This window comes from Monodelphis domestica, chromosome 2 (genome assembly GCF_027887165.1).
Source record: "Monodelphis domestica isolate mMonDom1 chromosome 2, mMonDom1.pri, whole genome shotgun sequence".
Taxonomy (NCBI): Eukaryota; Metazoa; Chordata; class Mammalia; order Didelphimorphia; family Didelphidae; genus Monodelphis; species Monodelphis domestica.
Genome location: NC_077228.1, coordinates 117,206,008 through 117,226,840, shown reverse-complemented (window position 1 = coordinate 117,226,840; position 20,833 = coordinate 117,206,008). Strand labels below are relative to the sequence as shown.

The 20,833-nt window shown below is 40.9% G+C and overlaps 1 protein-coding gene across 1 annotated transcript in view; it reads left to right on the top strand.

The window, feature by feature from the left end:
- The window catches only part of KCNH1 (potassium voltage-gated channel subfamily H member 1), a 582,845-nt gene extending 563,587 nt beyond the window's left edge, over nt 1-19,258 (top strand). The window contains exon 11 of the mRNA XM_056815882.1: nt 11,036-19,258. Coding sequence (XP_056671860.1) covers nt 11,036-11,893 — 858 coding nt within the window. The 3' untranslated portion in view covers nt 11,894-19,258. The remainder of the gene's footprint in view (nt 1-11,035) is intronic.
- The last annotated feature ends 1,575 nt before the right edge of the window (nt 19,259-20,833 follow it).

The following is a 20,833-nucleotide window of genomic DNA, read 5'->3' as shown; positions in this document are numbered from 1 at the left end:
AAGGAACACACAATCTAGTGGGGAAAGAACAAATTGAAAATAAGCTGAAAAGGAACAAAGGGGGAGGCACCCATCAAGGACACCTCCGCCAGGTGAGAAATGATCTCAGGAGGTCAGTTTCAGAGGTAATTTTTTTTTTCCTTATAGAATGATGAGTTTCAGGAGATCATGAAGTCCAGGCAAGCAACCAGATGGAAAATAATGAGGTGAATTTCCCAAGTTCCCCTAAATGGTGGAGAATCTTGAGAGGAGCTATACTCTTCAACCAGAGGGAAAAGGGGCCTCAGGTGCAGGAGATACTTTGGAGGTAGAAATTTATAATTTGATTTCATCTTGTAAGATGATGAGTTTCTTGAAATCATGAAGTTCAGGAAAATGGTTAAGTGAGAAATGATGAGGCAGATTTCCTGGGAAAAGGCCCATGACTGAGGAAGAATGAAGTATACTCTCCAAATTAGTGTGGACAAATTTCAAAGACTCTGGGTCTTCTACCTTCTTCTTCCTCAGGAAAATACAAAACAACTAAGCTTAATTTGACAGCTAATAAATGCCTAGTCTGAAACAGGCAAAGTTTTAGGTGCCAAGGACACCTTTCAATGGTGAGTCTTCTGAAATGAACCAGATGATCAAAGTAATCTTTGAGTTAGCATCCACACAAAACTACACCTGACAAGCCCCTACTGGTGTTTCTTTTATCCAACCAATCAGAAGATCCACTATATCAAAGGAAGCCATATTTGAACAGCATATCAAAATAAATTATGAGGAATATTCCATCTTGTAGCAAAGAAGCTATACAAATAACTAAGAACATTTTAAAGGGGAGAAAAAAGATCTCCAATAGGCAGGAACTGTGAATTAACTCTTTGCCACATAACCTTCTTAAGCTTGAGTCTACTTTCCCTTGCACTGTGTATATTATTGGGGAATGGATCCTGGACTTCTGGGCAGCTGTTTACCATGCCCCATTAGTGAATATCCTGTGAAGGGAAAGTTGGGTCATGCAATGGCTAGAGCACTGGACTTGGAATCAAGAAGATTCATCTTTCTGAATTAAGATCTGATCTCAGACCCTAGATATATGACCCTGGGCAAGTCACTTAACCCTATCTGCCTCAGTTTCTTAATCTGTAAAATTAGCTAGAGAAGGAAAGTAAATATCCCTTTATCAGAAGTTAATTGAGTCATGACAGCATGAATGCATTGGTCCTAGAAAGACAACCTCCTCCTCACCCCTAAGCCTCAGAACTATTCCTGGAGCCCTGTGGAACCTCAATTCTGGGAGACCCATTAATTAGTGTGTGGGAGTCAGGAGGATACTCACCCACACTTCCAATCTCTACAGTCCTACTTAAGGGAAACCTTCAAACTTCTTTTCCCTGTTCTGATTATGTCTTGGTGCCTCCACAGTCATATTGGGAACTCCTTGAGGGTAAGGACATTATCTCTCCCATCAGAGGGATTTCTATGGGCAAGGATTGTCTTCTTCACCAGAAGGGGAGCTCCCAGAGACCAAGGACTATGTGCCCTTTATTGGACTGGGGCTTCCTGAGGACAGGAACAGAGAAGGGAAGGGGGATGACAAAGGAATAAGCATTTCTACAGCAGCTTCTATATCCCAGGTGCTATACTAAGCACTTCTTACAAATATTATCTCATTTGCTCTCCTTGGGAAGAAACTGGGTCTCCTCCTTCCTGAACACAATATAAAGGCTTTGCAGACAACAGGCATGTAATACAGTGGGTGGCCTGACTCACTGATGTGACAGCTTCAGAGTTTTTGTCCTGGTTCTGACGTTCTTGCTTGAAAGAGGTGATTTCACATTTCATCCAAGCTGGAGGAGTCAGTATTCCTTCCTTCCTGACTCACCTATGATGCAAGAAGGATTGCTTTTCAAACCAAGCTGGAGGCTCAGAAAGTCTCTGCAGCTTGAAGGGCATGTGTAGTCCCCTCTCCTGCTCTCTGGGCCCCAGTCTGGGGAGTTTGTCTCTTTCTATCTTCTAATGAGTCACTCACTATTCAGCATTCGACTCAGGTCTCTGATGCACCTTGGCTCAGGGTGTCAAGAGGATAAAAATCTATAGCCCCTTCTGGCCTGCCAAAGATGTAGCTGCTGCAGTCATTTTTTTTAGCAATCCCTTCCACTGCTAGGAGGCAGTACCCCTAGAAATGATCCAGAAGGATAGAAGTTCTCCCTAGAGCTGACCGAAAGTTTGGAATGAAACCTGAATCCTGTAACTTGGAACTACAAAGCTTTGCCTTACACTAACATTTGAAGGGGAGGCTAAAAGATCCCCGCATTCTTCCAGTCTGCAGGCAGAATTCTATACAAATCACGAAGTACAATGGATTGTAGTTGATGCTGGTGTACCCCACATTTAGGGCTATGTAGACTGGCCCTGTGGTTCTTCATTATCGCATGGAACTCTCAAGGGATGGATCTCCTCTTCCAGAAAGGCAGATTAGTTCTCCAGCAATGTCTTAGGGAGTTGTTTAGAACTGAGAGATTTTAGCTCACTCAAGATCACAAAGTCATTCTCCATCAGAAGCGAGTAACTCAGATCTTCCTGGCTTCAAAGCCATCAGTGCTTCCCCTCACCTCACTCCCAGAGTACTGTGTGTATTAAGTAAAGCAATATAATAAAAAGAACATTATGCTCTGGACCACGCTCTGGCCCTTATAGTGAGACACATGGCCGAAAAAAGAAGTCCAGGCTTAGATTTGAGAGCCATGAGTTAGTTTAAGCACTAACAGATACTAGCTGTATCTGTGTGATCTTGGGAAACGTAATTTCATCTCGAAGATCCAGTTTCTTTAGCTCTAAACACTGAAGGTAGTAATACTTTTATTGACTGCCTCATAGTTTCTAGAGAGGAAAGGACTTTAACAATTGAAATGTACTATAAAATGTGAGAAACTGACTCTGTGAGCCTCAGTTTCCTTATCTATAAAATGAAAATAATGATACCTGCCCTGCTTCTTTCCTAAGGCTATTGTGCAATTCAAATGAAACAATGTTTGCCAAACTAGTTCGTTTATAAACTATCAAGTGCTCTGTCCAGGAAAGGAATTCGATTTCAATCCAAACTGGACCTTTGTATGAATCTCTAGTGGACACGAGAGAGGACCCGTTTCCCCTGGGCGCTGGTCAGGCTGTGTGTTTGGTACACTTCCCCCACTCTAAGGGGTGTCCTGGCTCTGCCTGCTGTGCTATCTGTACTGATGGAGTGCTGGTGGCCTGGGAGTTTGCTAGCAAGTCCTGTTTCAGTGACTCATCCTGCAGCCCCTGCTTGCTTAACTTTGAACGGAGGCAAATAAAGTACGTAGTCCTGGTCAGCTGCCTGATTCTCTCTCTGTCTGTCTGTCTCTCTGTCTGTCTGTCTGTCTATCTGTCTGTCTCTCTGTCTCTGTCTCCTCTCTTTCTCTCTCTCTGTCTCTCTCTTTGTCTTTCTGTCTCTCTCTCTCTGTCTCTCTCTTTGTCTCTCTCTGTCTCTCTCTCTTTCTCTGTCTCTGTCTCTCACTCTCTCTTTGTCTCTCTGTCTCTGTCTCTCTGTCTCTCTCTCTCTCTCTGTCTCTGTCTCTCTCTGTCTCTGTCTTTGTCTCTCTTTATGTCTCTGTCTCTCTTTATGTCTCTCTCTGTCTCTGTCTTTGTCTGTCTGTCTGTCTGCCTGTTTCTCAATGTGACTTTATCCTCCAAAGCCAGACAAATGTTAAGATAACTGGGACTAAGCATGCCCTCTTCTCCTTCTCTCCTCCCCTCCCAATCAGTTCTGGTTAAGGCATCCACCATGAAGTGCTGGCTCTGGCCCCTGGCCAGTTCAGGGGAAATGTGGCTCAATGCTAAAGGGCTGGGATGACGCAGCAAACTCTGGATGGTCCCTGGCTCTCCCCTGTGACAGTGACAGGGTTTCAGGATGCTGCATCAGACCAAAGCCCTAAATCCTTTCAGCTACAGATTCCAGGCAAGCATTGTGCTACACAGTGTGCCTTTACCAGAACAGAGCAGGGTGGGAGGATGATGCTGGTTACTAGGAACTTCACTAACTTAGTAGCCTCATTCTTGGCGCCCAACCTTCCTGAGCTCCAAAAAGGTCATGAATAATAATAGCTCATAAGTACCATTTAGTGATAGATATCATCTCATTTAACACAATACCCCAGGAGATAGGTGCTATTCTATAATTGCTTCCATTCTATAGATCAGGAAAACTGAGGCTTTTACAGGTTAAGTGAGTTATACTGGGTTAACACAGTTCTTAAGGATTTAAAGCAGAATTCAAACTCAAGTCCAGTTCCAAGCAAGTTCATTGCTTTCAGCATTATACAACAATGCCTCTTTTAAAATTTGCATGTCCAACAACATCCCTTAACTTTCACTGGGATTAGGGGCACAGGATCCTGGTGAATATGAACATGAAAAATCATGAATAACATTGGGTTGGGTTTTTTTTTGGTAGTCATTTTTCAGTTATGTCTGACTCTTCCTGACCCTGTTTGGGGTTTATTTTATTTATTTTTTTTAACTCTTACTTTCTGTCTTGGAATCAATACTGTGCATTGGTTTCAAGGTAGGAGAGTGGTAAGGGCCAGGCAATGGGGGTTAAGTGACTTGCCCAGGGTCACACAGCTGGGAAATGTCTGAGGCCAGATTTGAACCTAGGACCTCCTGTCTCTACGCCTGGCTCTCAAACCACTGAGCTACCCAGCTGCCCGGTGGGGTTTATTGACAAAGATAATGGAGTGTTTTGCTTTTTTCTTCTCCAGCTCATTTTTGCAGATGAGGAAACTGAAGCAAACAGGGTTAAGTGACTTGCTCAGGATCATACAGCTAGTAAATGTTGAGGGCCAGATTTGACCTCAGGTCTTTCTGACTCTAGGTTTGGAACTCTATCCACTATGCCACCAAATTGTCCCATAAATAACTCTAGGTCTCACCCCAAACCTTTATTTTTAATAATTTTGATCATAATTATTTAAAGCAAAAACTAAGTAATGCAGTACATTGTACTCATAAAAAGCTGCAGTTTCTACACAAGAGAAATTAGGATCTCACACATTATGCATTATCATCATTCAAGTGTGACTACAGCAAATTTCCTTAACAGATTTCCTTCTTCAAAAAGTGAACGACACAGTGGATCACTGTGGTAGAAAATCACTGTGCTAAGTCTGAATGCTAGAGAGACAAAGGGGAATTATTCCCAAAGAGAGTGTGTAGCCCAAGTTCTTGAATGCACTGACAATTTTAACAAAATTTAACTGTTTATAACAAATCTTTGTGTGTATACTTAAATGATAAAAATAGATTAATGACATTAAATTTTTTTTGTGTGTATTGTCTGCCTTTCCCACAGTGCACTACAAGTCTCCAAAAATTCCCATTTGATTGTCAATGGCCAATCCATGAACAGGAAACCCTTGAATGTAGAGGGATGACTGAAAATTCCAAGATCTCATTAATGAGCAAACAGATGGAGTAAAATTGGCACGGACTCCTAATGACTGCTAGAAATGGAGACTCACATTCTCCATGTGATTTTATTGGCTTAGGGAGATCCCTCTCCCAATTCAATTTGACATTTTCTCTACAATTGAGTGTCCTGGAGGCCTAAAAGATTGAATGACTTGCCCAGGGTCATAGAGCCAAGGTGTGTTAGGGATGGGACTTGAACCCAGGTCTTCTTGACTTCAAAACTGGTTCTCTATGTTACTCCACGATGATTTTTCTTAAGACGATACACTGTATATTTCGATATTTAAAAGAGGTGTTAACCATGTTGGTACATGCTGATGAGTCCTTGTTGAGGCCCCCCAGTCTTTTGGACTAGGACTGGGCATGCATGGACATTGCTAATGTCCTAGGACTAGTCAGCTGACTAAATCACTGAATGCAGCCCTTGGATAGAATTTTTTTAAAAATAAATTTTTTTGAGGTCTTTTGCTTTTGACATTATTGTCCTTTCTGGATATACTTTATGAGGAGCCAGTCTTCTCATGACAACGAAAAATAGTTAAGCAAATTTCTGACAGATTTTGCCAGCCTTCTCCTCTTACACATCTTTATGTGAATTCCTCATAATTAAATCCGAGAATGAGATTGGACATTATAATTACCTGCTTTCTTCTTCTCTTCATTTGTATCATTGCTTCTCTAGTGTGGTCTGAAGGTTCTGGGGCTCCCTGAGACTCTTTCTGGGATCCTGGAGGTCAAAGCTATGTTTATAATAATATTACAACATACATACCTACTAAAATACTTCTCCCTTCTCCAACTACATATATGTGTGAAGCCAGACTTTCTATGTAGTACTTCAATCAAAAAAATATATACTAGCAGATTGAATGTCAAAGCAGATATGAGTAGACTGCCTTCTTCTATTGAGTCAAATATTAATGAGATTTGCAAAAATATGTAAAACAATGCCATTCTTCTCACTAATTCTTTGTTTTGTAAGATATAATTAGTTTTCATAAAAGTTTGCTATTTAGGGGCAGCGAGTTGGCTCAGTGGTTAAAGAGCCAGGCTTAGAGACGGTAAGTCCTTGGTTCAAATCTAGTCTCACACGTGTCCTAACTGTGTGACCTTGGCCAAGTCACTTAACCCTAAGTTGCTTAGCCCTTACTGCCCTCTGCCTCAGTATCGATACTTATCAATTCTAACGCAGAGGGTGAGGATTTAAAATTTTTTAAGTATGTATATATGTATATAATTTATTATTATTTTATAGAAATAAATTAAAATTTTTATTTTAATGGATTAAATGTATCCATTTAAATTTTAATATAGTAAATGTTAATAGATGTAAATCAAAACTCTTTGGGATATTCATTAATTTTTTAAACAAGTGTTTTTAATCAATATCTTCTGTTTCTTCCATCAGCATGGTTGTTCCGAGTGTCTCTACCTTTACAAAACTATCCCTGAAAGCCATCCATTTAGAAAGGGAAAAACAAATCAGCAGAACTAATGAATACATTAAAAAGTCTGAAAACATGTGTGGACCCCTCACCTCCTCAGATGCATCAAGAGTCTTACACACACAGCCAATCAACCCTAAAGTCTTCTTCTGAGGAGTTGCTTGATCCTCCCATCCCTTTACCCTCTATGACTGAGAGCTCCAGAATCATTTGCTGCTGATTCAGCTGCCCCCAAGGTCTCTTGTTTCACAGTGGGGTCCGCCTTGGTCCACTGGATCTTTCATGCTGGCCTTCTCAGTTGTTTGGGGCTGAAAAACTATTTCACCCTGTTTTTTTGTGAGTTTTGCTGTTCCAGAATTCTCTGTGAGATGTTATAGTTTGGGGGGAAGGGTAATTTGGTAGAGATCAGGCAGGTCTGTGTACTTTCTCTGCTCTCTTGGCTCTGCCCCCAATTATTCTCACTAATTTTTAAGACTGTGCAAAGGTTCTGAGACCAAAAGCCCCGAGACTGGCACTGATTTGGATCATTTAAAGCATCGTATATTGCGTTCATCTCACGCAGCTTTACTTCATTCTGCCTGAGTTCATTCATATCTTTCCATTCTTTTCTAGATTCTTCATTCATTTGTTTTGGTATAATGATACTGCATATACTTCAGTATTGGATAGTAATATTGTATAATATTGTTTAAGAATTCCCACAATCCCACATTGTTTCTAAGTTGTTACCCCCAAATTGCTATGAATATTTTTGGCACAATTGGGACTGTTCTTTCTATGTTTGACTTCCTTTGACCATATGCTTGGTTAGATAGAATATATATATTTTTAAGCCCTTACCTTTTGTCTTAGAATCAATACTATTTATTGGTTCCAAGGCAGAAGAGCAGTAACAACTAGGCAATGGGGGTTAAGTGACTCATGCAGGGTCACACAGCTAGGAAGTGTCTGAGTCTAGATTTGAACCCAGGACCTCCCATTTCTAGGCCTGATTCTCAGTCCACTGAGCCACTCAGCTATCCCCTTATATAGAATATTTTTAAAAGGAGTAAATCGTGGGTTTGAATCCTAGAGTCTCTCGCTAATTTCATGAATGAGGTAAATCATAATCTCTTTAGCATGTAGTTTCCTCAGATATAAAATAGGGGTGACACTATTCAAACTATCTACCTTAGGGATTTTTGTGAGGGAAATATTTCATAAACTTTAAAATTAAATGAGTCTTTATTACTATCTCTAACCATTTAAACTGTCCAAAATTGGAATGGGCTACTTTAGAAGGTAATGAATCCACAATAAGGAGGTACTAAAGTAGGGGCATGAAGGCCACCTGTCAGAGATTATAGCAGTAAGTCTTTTACTAGGCACCAAGATCTGGTTCTAATTGGATGATTTCACAGAATGACATATCTCCGTGGCCATCTAGTCCAGCTTAGACCCAAACAAGAATCTCCTCTTTAAAACAACCAACCATGGGACAGGGGTTGAAGGAGGGGAGAGAAAGAGCATAAATCATGTAACCATGGAAAAATGTTCTTACTTAATCAATTAAATAAATTTAAAAAAAAGAAAAATATAAAATAAAATAGCCAATCACTTGAAATATTAGGAAGTCTAAATGGACCTTTCCAATTAGCCTGCCCTCTTTCCCTCCCCACATCCCCCAAAAAACTCATCTGGGGCAATAGGCAGAAACTTATTACTCCTTGTTCTGACCTCTAGGGCTAAGGAGAACACACTGAATCTTATTTCCACATGACATTCTGGCAAATATTTAAAAGATAGCTATTATGTTTCACCTTTTCCCCATATTCACTCCCCTCCTAAGTCATGTCTTTCTCTGGATTAAAAACTCCAGGATCTCTGGGAGGTAGCTAGGTGATGCAATGGATAATTTGCTGGATTTGGAGTCAGGAAGACCTGAGTTTGAGTCCTGCCAAGCTGTGTGATTCTGGGAAAGTCATTTGACCAACTTTAGCCTCAATTTACCCATCTGATAATAATAGCATCTACCTCAAAGGATTCTTGAGAAGCCCAAATGAAATTGCCTGTGTAAAGTGTTTTGCAGACCTTAAAGCACTATCTAAATGCCAGCAATTATCATCAACTGATGTTTAAGTGACAGGCTTTTACATTTCCATTACATCACTCTGCCTCTCATATGAAAAATTAAATATCTTAAAATCCTGCTTAGAGATGATGATGATGGTGGTGATTTTGAAAGCGAATATTTATTTAGTGTTTTAGGATTTGCAAAGCACTTTATAAATACTATCTTATTTTATTCTCATAACCCTGGGAGGTAGGCGTTATCTCCATTTTTCAAACGAGGAAAACTGAAGGTAAGAGATGTTAAGTGACTTGTTTAGGATCACACAATTAAATGTCAGAGAGCAGAATTGAACTCACATCTTCCTGACTCCAGGTGCATCTCTTTAGCACATCTAACTGTCTTAGAGTCTTAACAGGAATGCATCTAATTGCTAAAATTATGGCAGAAGAAAATAGTGCTCTGAGTTTAGAGGATCACCATTGGCTGGAAGGACCTGGGAAACTTTCATAGAGAAGTAGAATGGAAACCAGTTGTTGAAGAAGACTAAGATTGGAATTGGTGGAGAAGAAGAGAGAAGGCATTACCAGTAGGACTTAGGGGGCTCTTTCCCATTCTCAAATTTCTAGATTATCTGCCCTGCAAATAGGTGGTGGCATTCACTGTTAAAAAGCATTCATTGTGCTCCCAATTATTCAAAACCTTGAAGGACCTCTATGTAAGGGTCCCTCCCTGCCTCAGTGGCCACTATAGACTGAAAGCTCCGAGCTATCAGGGAGCAGGTGGAAGGAATTCTTTCCTGGATGGCACCTACTATCGCACTACAGGCTGTCGAGAAATAAAAAATGCCGTACAAATGAAAGGGGTTATGGAGGGTCTGATATTAATCACCTTTTCTGTAGCATAGCTGGCCATAGTGGAATGTGCAAATTGTGATGATAAAGTCAGATAGATCGAGCTGTCTCCTTTGCTAGCAAGAGTAGGTTAGACCAGAACTGGGATCAAGACTGAACAACTGCCAATGTGTGAGTCATCTTCCTGAAAGGAATATTATACAGCCATCTCCAGTGCCCTTAGGATTTGCAGGGTGGTTTCAGGCAAAGAACCTTTTCCTACTCTATGGAAGAAAAGGTCAGAGCATAAGCTGAAAAGATGAGAGATGGTAGCCACCAATATCAGGGAGCTGGTTTCCAGCCATGAGGAAAATTCCAGAGGCTATCTTTCTCAAGCATAGCCAAAAGTCACTATTTCCCAGAGATATCCGGTGTCTTGTACATAATAGTTGCTAAATAAATATTTATTAAGTTGAATTATTTTACGTTATTCTAGGAGAGAGCAGCAGAGTGACATGGAGAGAACACTGGAGCAACAGTCAAAAAACCTGGTTCTGGTCTTTGGTTTTTTCACTTACCTATTTGGTAACCACTTAGCCACATAGTATAGTAGAAAGAATCTTGGACTTGGAATCAGGAAGACTCTGGGTTCAAATCCTACCTCTAAAACTTGTGTGACAATGGGCCAGTTATTTAACCCCTCAGTCTCGATTTCTTTATCTGTAAAAATGGAGATAATAATAACACCTAACTCACAGGGTTGTTGTGAGTCAAAGTAAATAATGAATTAAGAGCACTGTATAAATGTGAACTGATTTTTGAATTATTATTAGCCATATTATTATGGATAGCTTACTCTGAGTTTTTCATCTATAAATCAGTATAGATTAGTTAACTTTTAAATTTCCTTCTAGTTCTAACATTCCATGATTCTCTTAAAAACATTTGGGTTTGGGGCAGGTAGATGGTTTGGTAGTTAGAGAGCCAGACCTGGAGATGGAGGTGTTGGGTTCAAATCTGACCTCAGAGACTTCCAAGGTATATGATCCTGGGCAAGTCACTTGATTGTACTTAGTATTGATTCTAAGATGGAAAGCAAGGGTTTAAAAAAAAAAAAAACCTTGGCTTGTTCAAGAAAGTGGCTGGTGATGATGGGAAGGGTAGACAGACTTTTAAAGACTGCCATCATCATCCATCTTAAATACCTCCCATGTCATTTTTACTTGTTTCAGATTGTGTTTCGGAAGATCAGCGATGTGAAGAGGGAAGAGGAAGAGAGAATGAAACGGAAGAATGAGGCCCCCCTGATCCTGCCTCCAGACCATCCTGTCCGGAGGCTTTTCCAAAGATTCCGGCAGCAGAAGGAGGCCAGACTGGCAGCAGAGAGGGGAGGCAGGGATCTTGACGACCTGGATGTGGAGAAGGGCAACATTCTGTCGGAGCATTCCTCTGCCAACCACACAGTGGTTAAGGCCAGTATTGTCACTGTCCGGGAGAGCCCAGCCACCCCTGTCTCTTTCCAGTCAGCATCTACCTCAGGGGTGTCAGACCATGCCAAACTACAAGCTCCTGTGTCTGAGGGCCCGGGTTCTAAGGGGGGTGGGGGGGATTGCCCCCGACGCAAAGGTTGGGCTCGTTTCAAAGACGCTTGTGGAAAAGGGGAGGACTGGAATAAAGTCTCCAAGGCTGAGTCAATGGAGACACTCCCTGAGAGGACAAAGACATCTGGGGAGGCCACCCTAAAGAAGACAGACTCTTGCGACAGTGGCATCACCAAAAGTGACTTGCGCTTGGACAATGTCGGTGAGACCAGGAGTCCTCAGGACCGCAGTCCTATCCTTGCAGAGGTCAAGCATTCCTTCTACCCTATCCCTGAGCAGACTCTTCAGGCCACCATGCTGGAAGTGAAGCATGAGCTGAAAGAGGACATCAAAGCCTTGAACAACAAAATGGCGAACATTGAAAAACAGCTCTCTGAGATACTAAGGATATTAACTTCCAGAAGATCTTCTCAGTCCCCCCAGGAGCTGTTTGAAATATCAAGGCCCCAAACCCCAGAATCAGAGAGAGACATTTTTGGAGCAAGCTGAAAGGCCCATTTATTTAAACACGAAAATAAAAAGATAAACGTCACAACCCCTCTTCCAGAAACACATGCATACAGCTAACATTTTCTTCTCAAAATAAGATTTTCTCATTGATAGAAAATCAGTGAGGGACCAGTTGTTCCAGCATGCCCCCCATTCTCTGGACAAAGAGGAATTTGTCACCACCCTGCAAGATGGCAGTTGTGGAAATGTCTTTGCACAAATTTGGAAGAGGGGGTACACTGTTCAAAGGGAGGGTATTTTCCTTTTCTCCTCAGTTTGGACATTTTTTAAACTTCCATAATATTTGTAAAAAAAGAAATATAGAGGGGAAAAAAAGAACCCTTTGGAAGATCGAAGGGGGGTGGCTGGGAATGTGTTCACCATTGTGTGACCCTCACTTCCTTTGCCAAGTTCCCATAGACTTTGCAGGGTGCGGGGAATCACCAGCGCCTTCCTGCTGTGCTGCCTTCCTGTACCTTTGTACAGCCAGTGTCCAGTGTCATAGTATATTTTCATATCATAAGAATCATCTGTAATAAGCATGGGGGAAAGGAGGCAAAAGGTGGGAAGGCAGAGCTCCTTTTATCTTTTCATCTGTCATATTAAGACCAGAAGGCAGATGCAGGTGTTTTGCTTCCCACCAAAAATTAGAATTGTGAAGCTCTGGAGATTTGCCACAGGGTTTGAACCCCAGGGGACCACTTGGGGATGTGCAGGCTCCAGCTCTCTCGTGGTCTGCACCCCGTGACTTGGATTTTTGTGTGTTTCCTCACAATTTCTGGGTCCCCAAGGCCACTGAACACCTGTATAGAACCCTGATCTTTCATTCCAAAAGAGTTGAGTAGAACCAGTTGTTAGAGGTTGGGGGTTAATTCCTCCTTACCTAGGGTCATTAACAGGCCATTTTTCTTTTTTCTGGAGATCTCACATGGACATTGGGAACTTCTAAGAGATTCCAGAATCCTGATGGACTCCTGTCTCCAGGTGCAGTTCTCTTTGATTTACTGTACCGTTTGGACAATTATATTTATATACAACCCAAAGGGAAAGGAATGCTGATATAGTGTTCCTTGGGGGAATATTGGGGGTGAAAAAGGTATCAGGAATCCAGGTTTGACTTTTTCAAGGATGATAATATTTTATGGCATGTATATTATGTTTTTGTTATAATTCTCAATAGAGTTGGCCTTTGCTTTTACCTTTGTTCTTAGCCAGAAATCCTTGTGGGACACTTCAAAGTCCTCCAATTGTTATCTCATAAACAGAAATCCTTAGACTGATTTGTAAGAGCCATTGAATGAATGGAATGGGGTACCATATTAAATAATGAATTCCCCATCACTAGAGGGATTCAAGCAGAGTTTGGATTACCAACAGTTGAAGATAAAAATGGGGATGCCTTCCTTGGGCTCCCCAAATGGACTCGTTCAGCACTAGAGGCCACTGGGGATGCATTTTGTAAAAAACCCAAACCTCTGGTGTCTTATATTCTCAACACTAGAAACAGAGTCAGAAAGCAAAGATTGCAAAACAAGAAAGAAAGAGAGACAGAGAGAGAGAGAGAGAGAGAGAGAGAGAGAGAGAGAGAGAGAGAGAGAGAGAGAGAGAGAGAGAGAGAGAAAGAAAGAAAGAAAGAAAGAAAGAAAGAAAGAAAGAAAGAAAGAAAGAAAGAAAGAAAGAAAGAAAGAAAGAAAGACTTTGTTTTCACTTTCTGGAGTAGCTGGAAAAGATCAAAGGAATCAAGATTTGGAGAACAATAGTGTCTGCTGAGACCTGGCTCAAGTCTATGGTCCAAACAGGGCCCCACATCCAGGCTCATAAATTAATGATCAATGCAAGAAGGCCCTACCCCAGCCAACAATTGTGATCATTATCTTATGACCTCTGCTTGGGGGCTTTCCAGTGCAACTGGAGTTACTTACCTAAATATTGGTTTACTCCAGCAATATTTGGGGTTAAATAGTAAAGAAGGGAGTGCGAAGTATTTTGCTTTTGGACCCACAGATGATTCTGGAATATACAAACCTCTGACGCAGGGTGAAGTTGGCTTGAACTATGGCCTGCGCAAAGGTGGCAGGGATCCAAAGAGATTAGATGTTAGAAGTTCAACACTGAGGATTTAGCATTAGGAAGGCCAGGATTAGAAATGCAGCTGTGTGTTGAGCATCATTGGCTTGCTGTCCAGATCTAGCCTATCAGTGACACTTGAGAATTTCTGTTCCAAGTTTTAATGAAAAGCATCTTCTTGCATGTACTCTGTAGAGAGGATGTGACCACAGTGTTGCTACTCTCTGCTTAAGATAGTTATCATTCTGGCATCAGTCCTCTTTAGGACCTTGAGGTTGTGATGAGCTGACGTGCTAAAGGCACACAGGGCTTCGTAAAGTTTTCTGTTGGGTCCCATTCCCTCATCTTTCCCTGGCATCCAAAGGAAGCACAACTGGGCAATTGGTGGGGGGTCTTTGGCCTTCCAATTGCTCCCACAGTCCAGCACTGTCAGGATCTCTGTCCCTCCGCCCATCCCCTTAAGAAACTGGGCCTCAGCGTCCAAGGACATAATCCTTCCTAGGATGATGTCAACACACAAAGAGCTTTCGTCGGACGATGATGCAATTAGTTGCCCTAAAGTTGACTCAGTGGTATTATTTAGGTCATGGAAAGAATCACATATGATGAGGAATAGCATTTGAATGGGTGCCAGATGTTTTGTAAATTAATTAAAACTTTGGAGAAAGCTGTACCTTCCTCCTTCCCCTACTCCTATCAACTTGACAAATTTTGTTTGCCTGTGGTGCTTAATCAATCTATAAAGAAACATTTATTAAGCATCTACTATGTGCCAGAAACTCAGCTCAGCACCAGGGATAAAAAGGCAAAAATTCAACAATCCCTGCCCTGAAGGAGCCTATATTCTAACCCAGCATTCATTCCAGTGCACCATGTCTTTGAGGAAAGTGAGCAGAGCACACCTATATATATATATATATATATATATATATATATATATATATATATATATATATACACATCTCCCAGAGTTTGGACATTTTGGTTTTGGTTTTTTCCTTAGAAATAATGAGGGAAAATGCTGTAAATCTTGTCTCTAAAACCTCATGTCCCACCTTTTCTTAGGCAGGGCCATGTTGCATGAGGAAGGACAATCCTAGGTCCACTTCTAGGAAGTGTCTGACTCTAGAGGTGACGCATGCCAACTGCCAGCTCAGTATTTCTACAGCTTCTTCCTATCTAATGCACCATCTAATACACACCAAGGATCAGGCCAGAAGCAGTGTTAACTCATCAGGTCTAGTAATGTGCTAGCCAATAGAGTTATTCTTCCCCTTCTCCCTCTTAACTCTTCCTCCTGAAAAGCAGGGATAATGTGCCAGATTTGGATTTGAAGGACCTGATTTCAAATCCTGCCTCCACTACTTTCTAACTGGGGGGATTGAGCAAATCAATGTATCCCTCCATGAAAGCTTAGTTTCTTCATCTGTAAAATGAGGGCATTGAACTAGATGGCTTCTAGGGTAAAGAGTTTTGACTTGGAGTCAATGGTCAACTCTTGCCCAAAAGTCTGGATTTCAAGGGGTCAACAAACATGAATAGGAAAAAAAATAGATCTTTATTCTCTAACTGAAATTTGGATTTTAATTTAATTATTTAAAAATTTACTCTGAGGGAGGATCTAAGTCTCTTAGCAGGTTGAGAGCCAGGCCCAAAGAAAGTGGTCCTAAGTTCAAATTTGACCTCAGACACTTCCTAGCTGGGTAACCCTGAGCAAGTCATTTAACCCCCATTGCCTTAAAAAAATTAAAAAGTATTCTGAGGTGGAGTCCATAGTTTTTACCCATGGACCTCTAAAAGGACCCATGACATAGGAAAGAATTAAGCAATGGTTATGTAAACTCTAATTTATCATTTAAAGCTCTTTAAGCTCTAAATTTATGATCATATGGTCTTACTTCATGGCATGGACGGATTTGTTTGTAAACATTTCCAGGTCAATATAGAATTGACTTATCTTGTCTCAGATTCTACTTCTTGACCTTTGGGGATGACCATTATTCTCACAGCGCTAGTATGGTCCTATTCTAGGAATTCACAGGGAACTGTCAAAAAAATGTAGAGGCCCCCATAATCGCCCTTTCTAAAATGCGGCATCCAGGCCTCTCCAATAAGAAAGATCTACAAAGTGTGGAATTCATGTTATCATAGATTTAGAATTGGCCAGCACTTCAGAGGTCATCCAGTTGTCCAGTCCCATCTTTTTACATTAAAACCAGAGTCACTTCCACTGTACCATGCTGCAAAAGCAAGGGAGGACCCCCACACTATTGCTGAAAACTCTACTCCGTTGGCTGGGGGCTGTCTGAGGGAAGATAAGAAGAAAAGTTGTCATGTCTAGCCCAGAGAAGCCAGCTCCTGCACGGAGCTCTCAATGTCTTAGAACCTGTATATTGAAGTTGTACTTTACAAGTGGGAACCAAGGAACATCCTGAAGACTTTTAGGCAGGACGTCATCCGTCTCAGGATGATGTGGTTTATGGTCCCTGTTGTACTGTCTGTGATTCCTTACTTCTAGGTACAAGCATGTGTTTTCTGTCTTTCATTTGTCTCCATGGTGATTTTAAGAGAATCCCACTATCTTTTTCCCTTGAAAAAATATTGAAAAATGTATACTTTTTAAGATTTCTTTTTTATGCATGGGCTTGGTTCCAGCCACCCTTTTTGCTCCAGTCCACTCTGAGTGGACAAGTTCTGTCCAAGTGTTTCAAATAATAGTGACCAGTCTTAAAGAGCTCCACAGTTGGTGGCCGGCATGAATGTGTGATCCCACTGGAAATCAACTGTTGAAAGATTAGAAAAACAAGACAAAAACAGGAAAAAAAAAAAGATCTTTCTCACAGGCAAACATCCAAGAGTTGATAAACTCTGGCAGATCGTTACCTTTTGGCTACAATGAAACCCAGATTTCTCTTTGAATGCCAGAGTTAATGGCAACAGAGTTAAACAACCATGGAGAGGGAGGGGAGGGGATCTTATTGAAATTTTTGTTCCTTCAACTCTTTGCTGTATATATCAAACATGTTTTATCTTGTTTAAGTACTAGGCTTAGGTCTTATTCCATGGATCTAAAAGATCAGTCAATTGTCAGAGACTGAATTTGAACCCAGGTCCTTTAACCCCACAATCAGTGATCTGTTTCCTGTTCTCTGGAACATCCAGAAATGGCACTTCTTTCTCCTATGGAGAGAGATCCATAGCAAAGAGTGTCCTGGGAAGTTTCCACAATTCTGTTCTGGTATGCTGTTTTGAGTGCCCCAGGACCTTCTGAAAGTGCTTAGAGTTTTTGGTTTTGAGGGGTTTGTGTCCATTAAACTGAAATTAGGGGTAGGCAACCAATAAACAACTGTGATCAATACAAGCATCTATAAAACTTCTCAGTATTGAGTTGGAAATGTATTCTCTTGTTTTGATCTCTTTTATGAATCCCTATTCTCATTCCTCCCATTTTTCAGTTTCTCAATTTCTCTTTCACGTCTGATGGGCAAACATAAAGCATTTTCCTGATATAATTATATTCTCACAGACATGTTGTTTGTTGGAGGTAGAGGATGAAGAGAAATATTAATAAAAGGAAGATGAAATTTCCAACTTTGGGTCAAAGGGGAAGGAGCTAAGCCAAATTATTGAACTCAACTCAGTTGTAGCCCAAGAGAAGAGAGACATAGTTAAGTCCATGTTCCAGCTCTCCCCTATAATGCCAGGAGCCCAGATGGAAACCACTGGTAAGTATATTCAGCCTTTGGCAATTAGGACATTTAGCCTTAACACCCTCAAATTAAATTTGAACACCGATGGAACTGCCAACTCCCTTTTCTGTGCCCGTGGTGGAGACCCTACTGATGATTTGTGGGAGAAGGAAAGAAATCCCCTCCAGTAGGCAAATCATTCTATTGTTCCACTTACTGCCTTCTCCTTCACTTCAATAAAAATGACCTTTATTGGCCCCCACTCTCTCTCAGATAAGGAGATAGTCTTCTCAGAGCCAATGAACACCAACAAAGAATTGAGCCATTCTTTTATTATAGATGTCAATGATGAAAAAAGTTCTTTATTTTTGCTTTTGTTTTTTCCAAAAATAGCAATAGGACTCCTAGATCTGGAGCAGAAGTGAGGTCATTGAAGGTCATTGAAGTAAACACATTTCATTTTACAGGTGAGGAAATTAAGGCACAAGGGAGCTATATGACTTACCCACATATGTACAAATAGTGTCAGGGGCAGAATTCAAACCTAGGTGGTATAAGAAATCTTAACTGGAGGGGATTTTAGAGGCCATCAAATCCTAATCCTTTATTTTTACATAGGAAGAAACTGAGATCCAAGTATATTACATAATGTAATTTGTTCAAATCATGAAGGTAGGATTGTTGGTTGGCAGGGAGGAATTTGAACGCAGGTCCTGGGAGTCCAAGGTTAAATGTTTTTTTCTACCATGGCCACAGTGCCTCATTTGGGGGAAGAAGGTCAAGGTCAAAAGTTAGGGGTTATGGCAGTCCTAAATAAAACTACCCCAATGGGCACCATACACAAAGAAGAGACACAGGCCTAGTAGAATCCATATAAGTTCCCTAGAACTAATGTGACCTTTCCTATGGTCTAATTTGTTTCAAGTGGAACTGGTATTGTGTGAGTCTCTTGGACATTTTACTCCAGTTATGTCTCTGGAAACGGACCTGCTGAGTTTCTACTTGTCTTACAAAACTTTTCTCTTAGAGTGGGTGGCTTTTTTCCTTTTCTCAATCAGTGACCTCTGAGTCATCAGATGCATCTAATTATCTAATGAGGAGGTCAGGAATCTTGTCTCTCATGGAACTGCCTAGATTAAGAAAGATGCCAATTCCTCATGAATGTATTATCTAATTATTGAGACCCTTGGTCAATATTTGTACATCTGTCGAAAAATGTCCATGTTCGATATTTCGCTGATGCTGCATGGACCCTCTGATGCGGGTGCAGCTCCTCCTCCTGGGGCTTCTCTGTATATCACACTTCTTTTCATTCCTTCCTCCGCAAAGTTCCCAGGTCCCCTTCCTCCCCCTCTGCATTTGTCACTTTGTTCAAATGAGCATGAATAAAAAGTCGTGCAAACGAGCAGATACTATTTTTATGGTCAGCCGAGGATGCTGCCAAGAGCTCTCCTGTATTGTATTATCTCCAGTCTGGGAATTTTCAGAGGATAATGCAGGCACCTCCACGAAGAATATTCCCTTCTCAGACATTTTTAAACAAGCACAAATAAGATTTGTAAAGAAGTTTAATTTTATTTATTATAGTAATAAACTATTTTATACATGACGTTTGTTTTGTGCATTTTCTTCAACCAGTCTGAGACCCGTGCTCACTACTTGGACCACAAAATGATGTCGGGAGGACTCTTTCCATTCCTTCTCAAATGGCAGCTGTACAGAGGACAGAGCTTGAAGACCCTGGAGAAGTCACTGAGTAAATGGCATAGCAGTAAAAATTCTTGACCACAGTAGCATCGATTTAGTGCTTCAAGGCCATTGCCTGCAACCTCAACCCATTTTGCAGATGAGGAAATTGAGGCACAGAGAGTTTATGAAACCTGCTCAGTGTCAAAGCACTAGTAGGTATCTGAATTTGAATTTGAATCCCTGGACTTCTGGGTTCCAAGTTCAGCACCCTTATTTATCCATTATGAAGCCCAATTCCCTCATTTTACAGATAAAGTCAAAACAGGCAAAGGTCATCCAGTCACCAGGAGAGGCAGACTTAACGCTAGAGGCAAAATCTCCTAACTCTTAAATGTAGAATTTAGAGCTGAAAGGGAACCACGTAGAGAGCCAGTGGTCCAACCTTCTAATCTTTCAGATGAGAATGAGATCTAGAAAGGTCTTATCTTAGACTGTCTTTTCTGAGGCCAGGATTAGATGGCAAGTTATCTGACTTCCAAACCAACATTCTTTCCACTGTTCTTTGCTGCCTCTCTACTGGTTGTTACTAAAAAGGAACTCAGATCTGCTGTTTGGGGTAAAAATGGAAAAGCCTATTGGCAATTAATCCGTAAGAGAATTCAAGGTCTGTGAGCTCATCAGTGTGGAAAATCCTTTCACAAGTATAGACTGCAACCCTTCCACATGTTCCCAACCCGTCTCATGCATTCTTTCCCATACATCCTCCAGAAAAGATCCACGATGAATCATGAAATCTAGATGGACCCAATAACCTTATCAATTAAAAAACCAGTTATGGTGGCCCATAATTCAAGTTTCTAGCAAGGTGTCATAATTATAGTTGTCCTCAAAATCAATTGATCATCTAACCTTCCTCCTCCTATGTGCTTTACTCTGCTTCTCTTCTGCCTTTTTTCATTCTTCTCCTTTTTTTCTTTAAGTAACTACAATTTTGAACTGTGATTTCCAGCATACCTTTTTAAAAAAAACATGTGTCCTGAGAAAACATGTGGCTTATTTATTAACAAATGTATTAGAACTAACTTTTTAAAATATAACCTCAGTTGTTTCAAATTCTTGGCCTGGAGAATGGGAACAAATATGATTCTAGGAAAAAGCCAAAAGTGATTTCAAGCCAGTTCCTTGGGAATAAATGATTGATCAAAGTAATATTATTTTGGGTAAAATCAATACTAGATTTATTATCTAGTGTGGTCTGTCTGTGTCCCTATGGTCATGACTCCCTTCCCAAAGAAAAACTCCCAAAATGGTAGTATCATTTGCAAGTATATATACTGTAAGCATCCAACATGGATACAGAATGACTTTGTGGCTAACATGCTGGTTGTAGAGCCAGAAGGACCAGAGTTCAGATCCTGTTTTTGACACTAACTGGCTGAGTGATCCCAGGCAAGTCATTTAAATTTTATGTGCCTTAGACAACCCCTAGGATCAA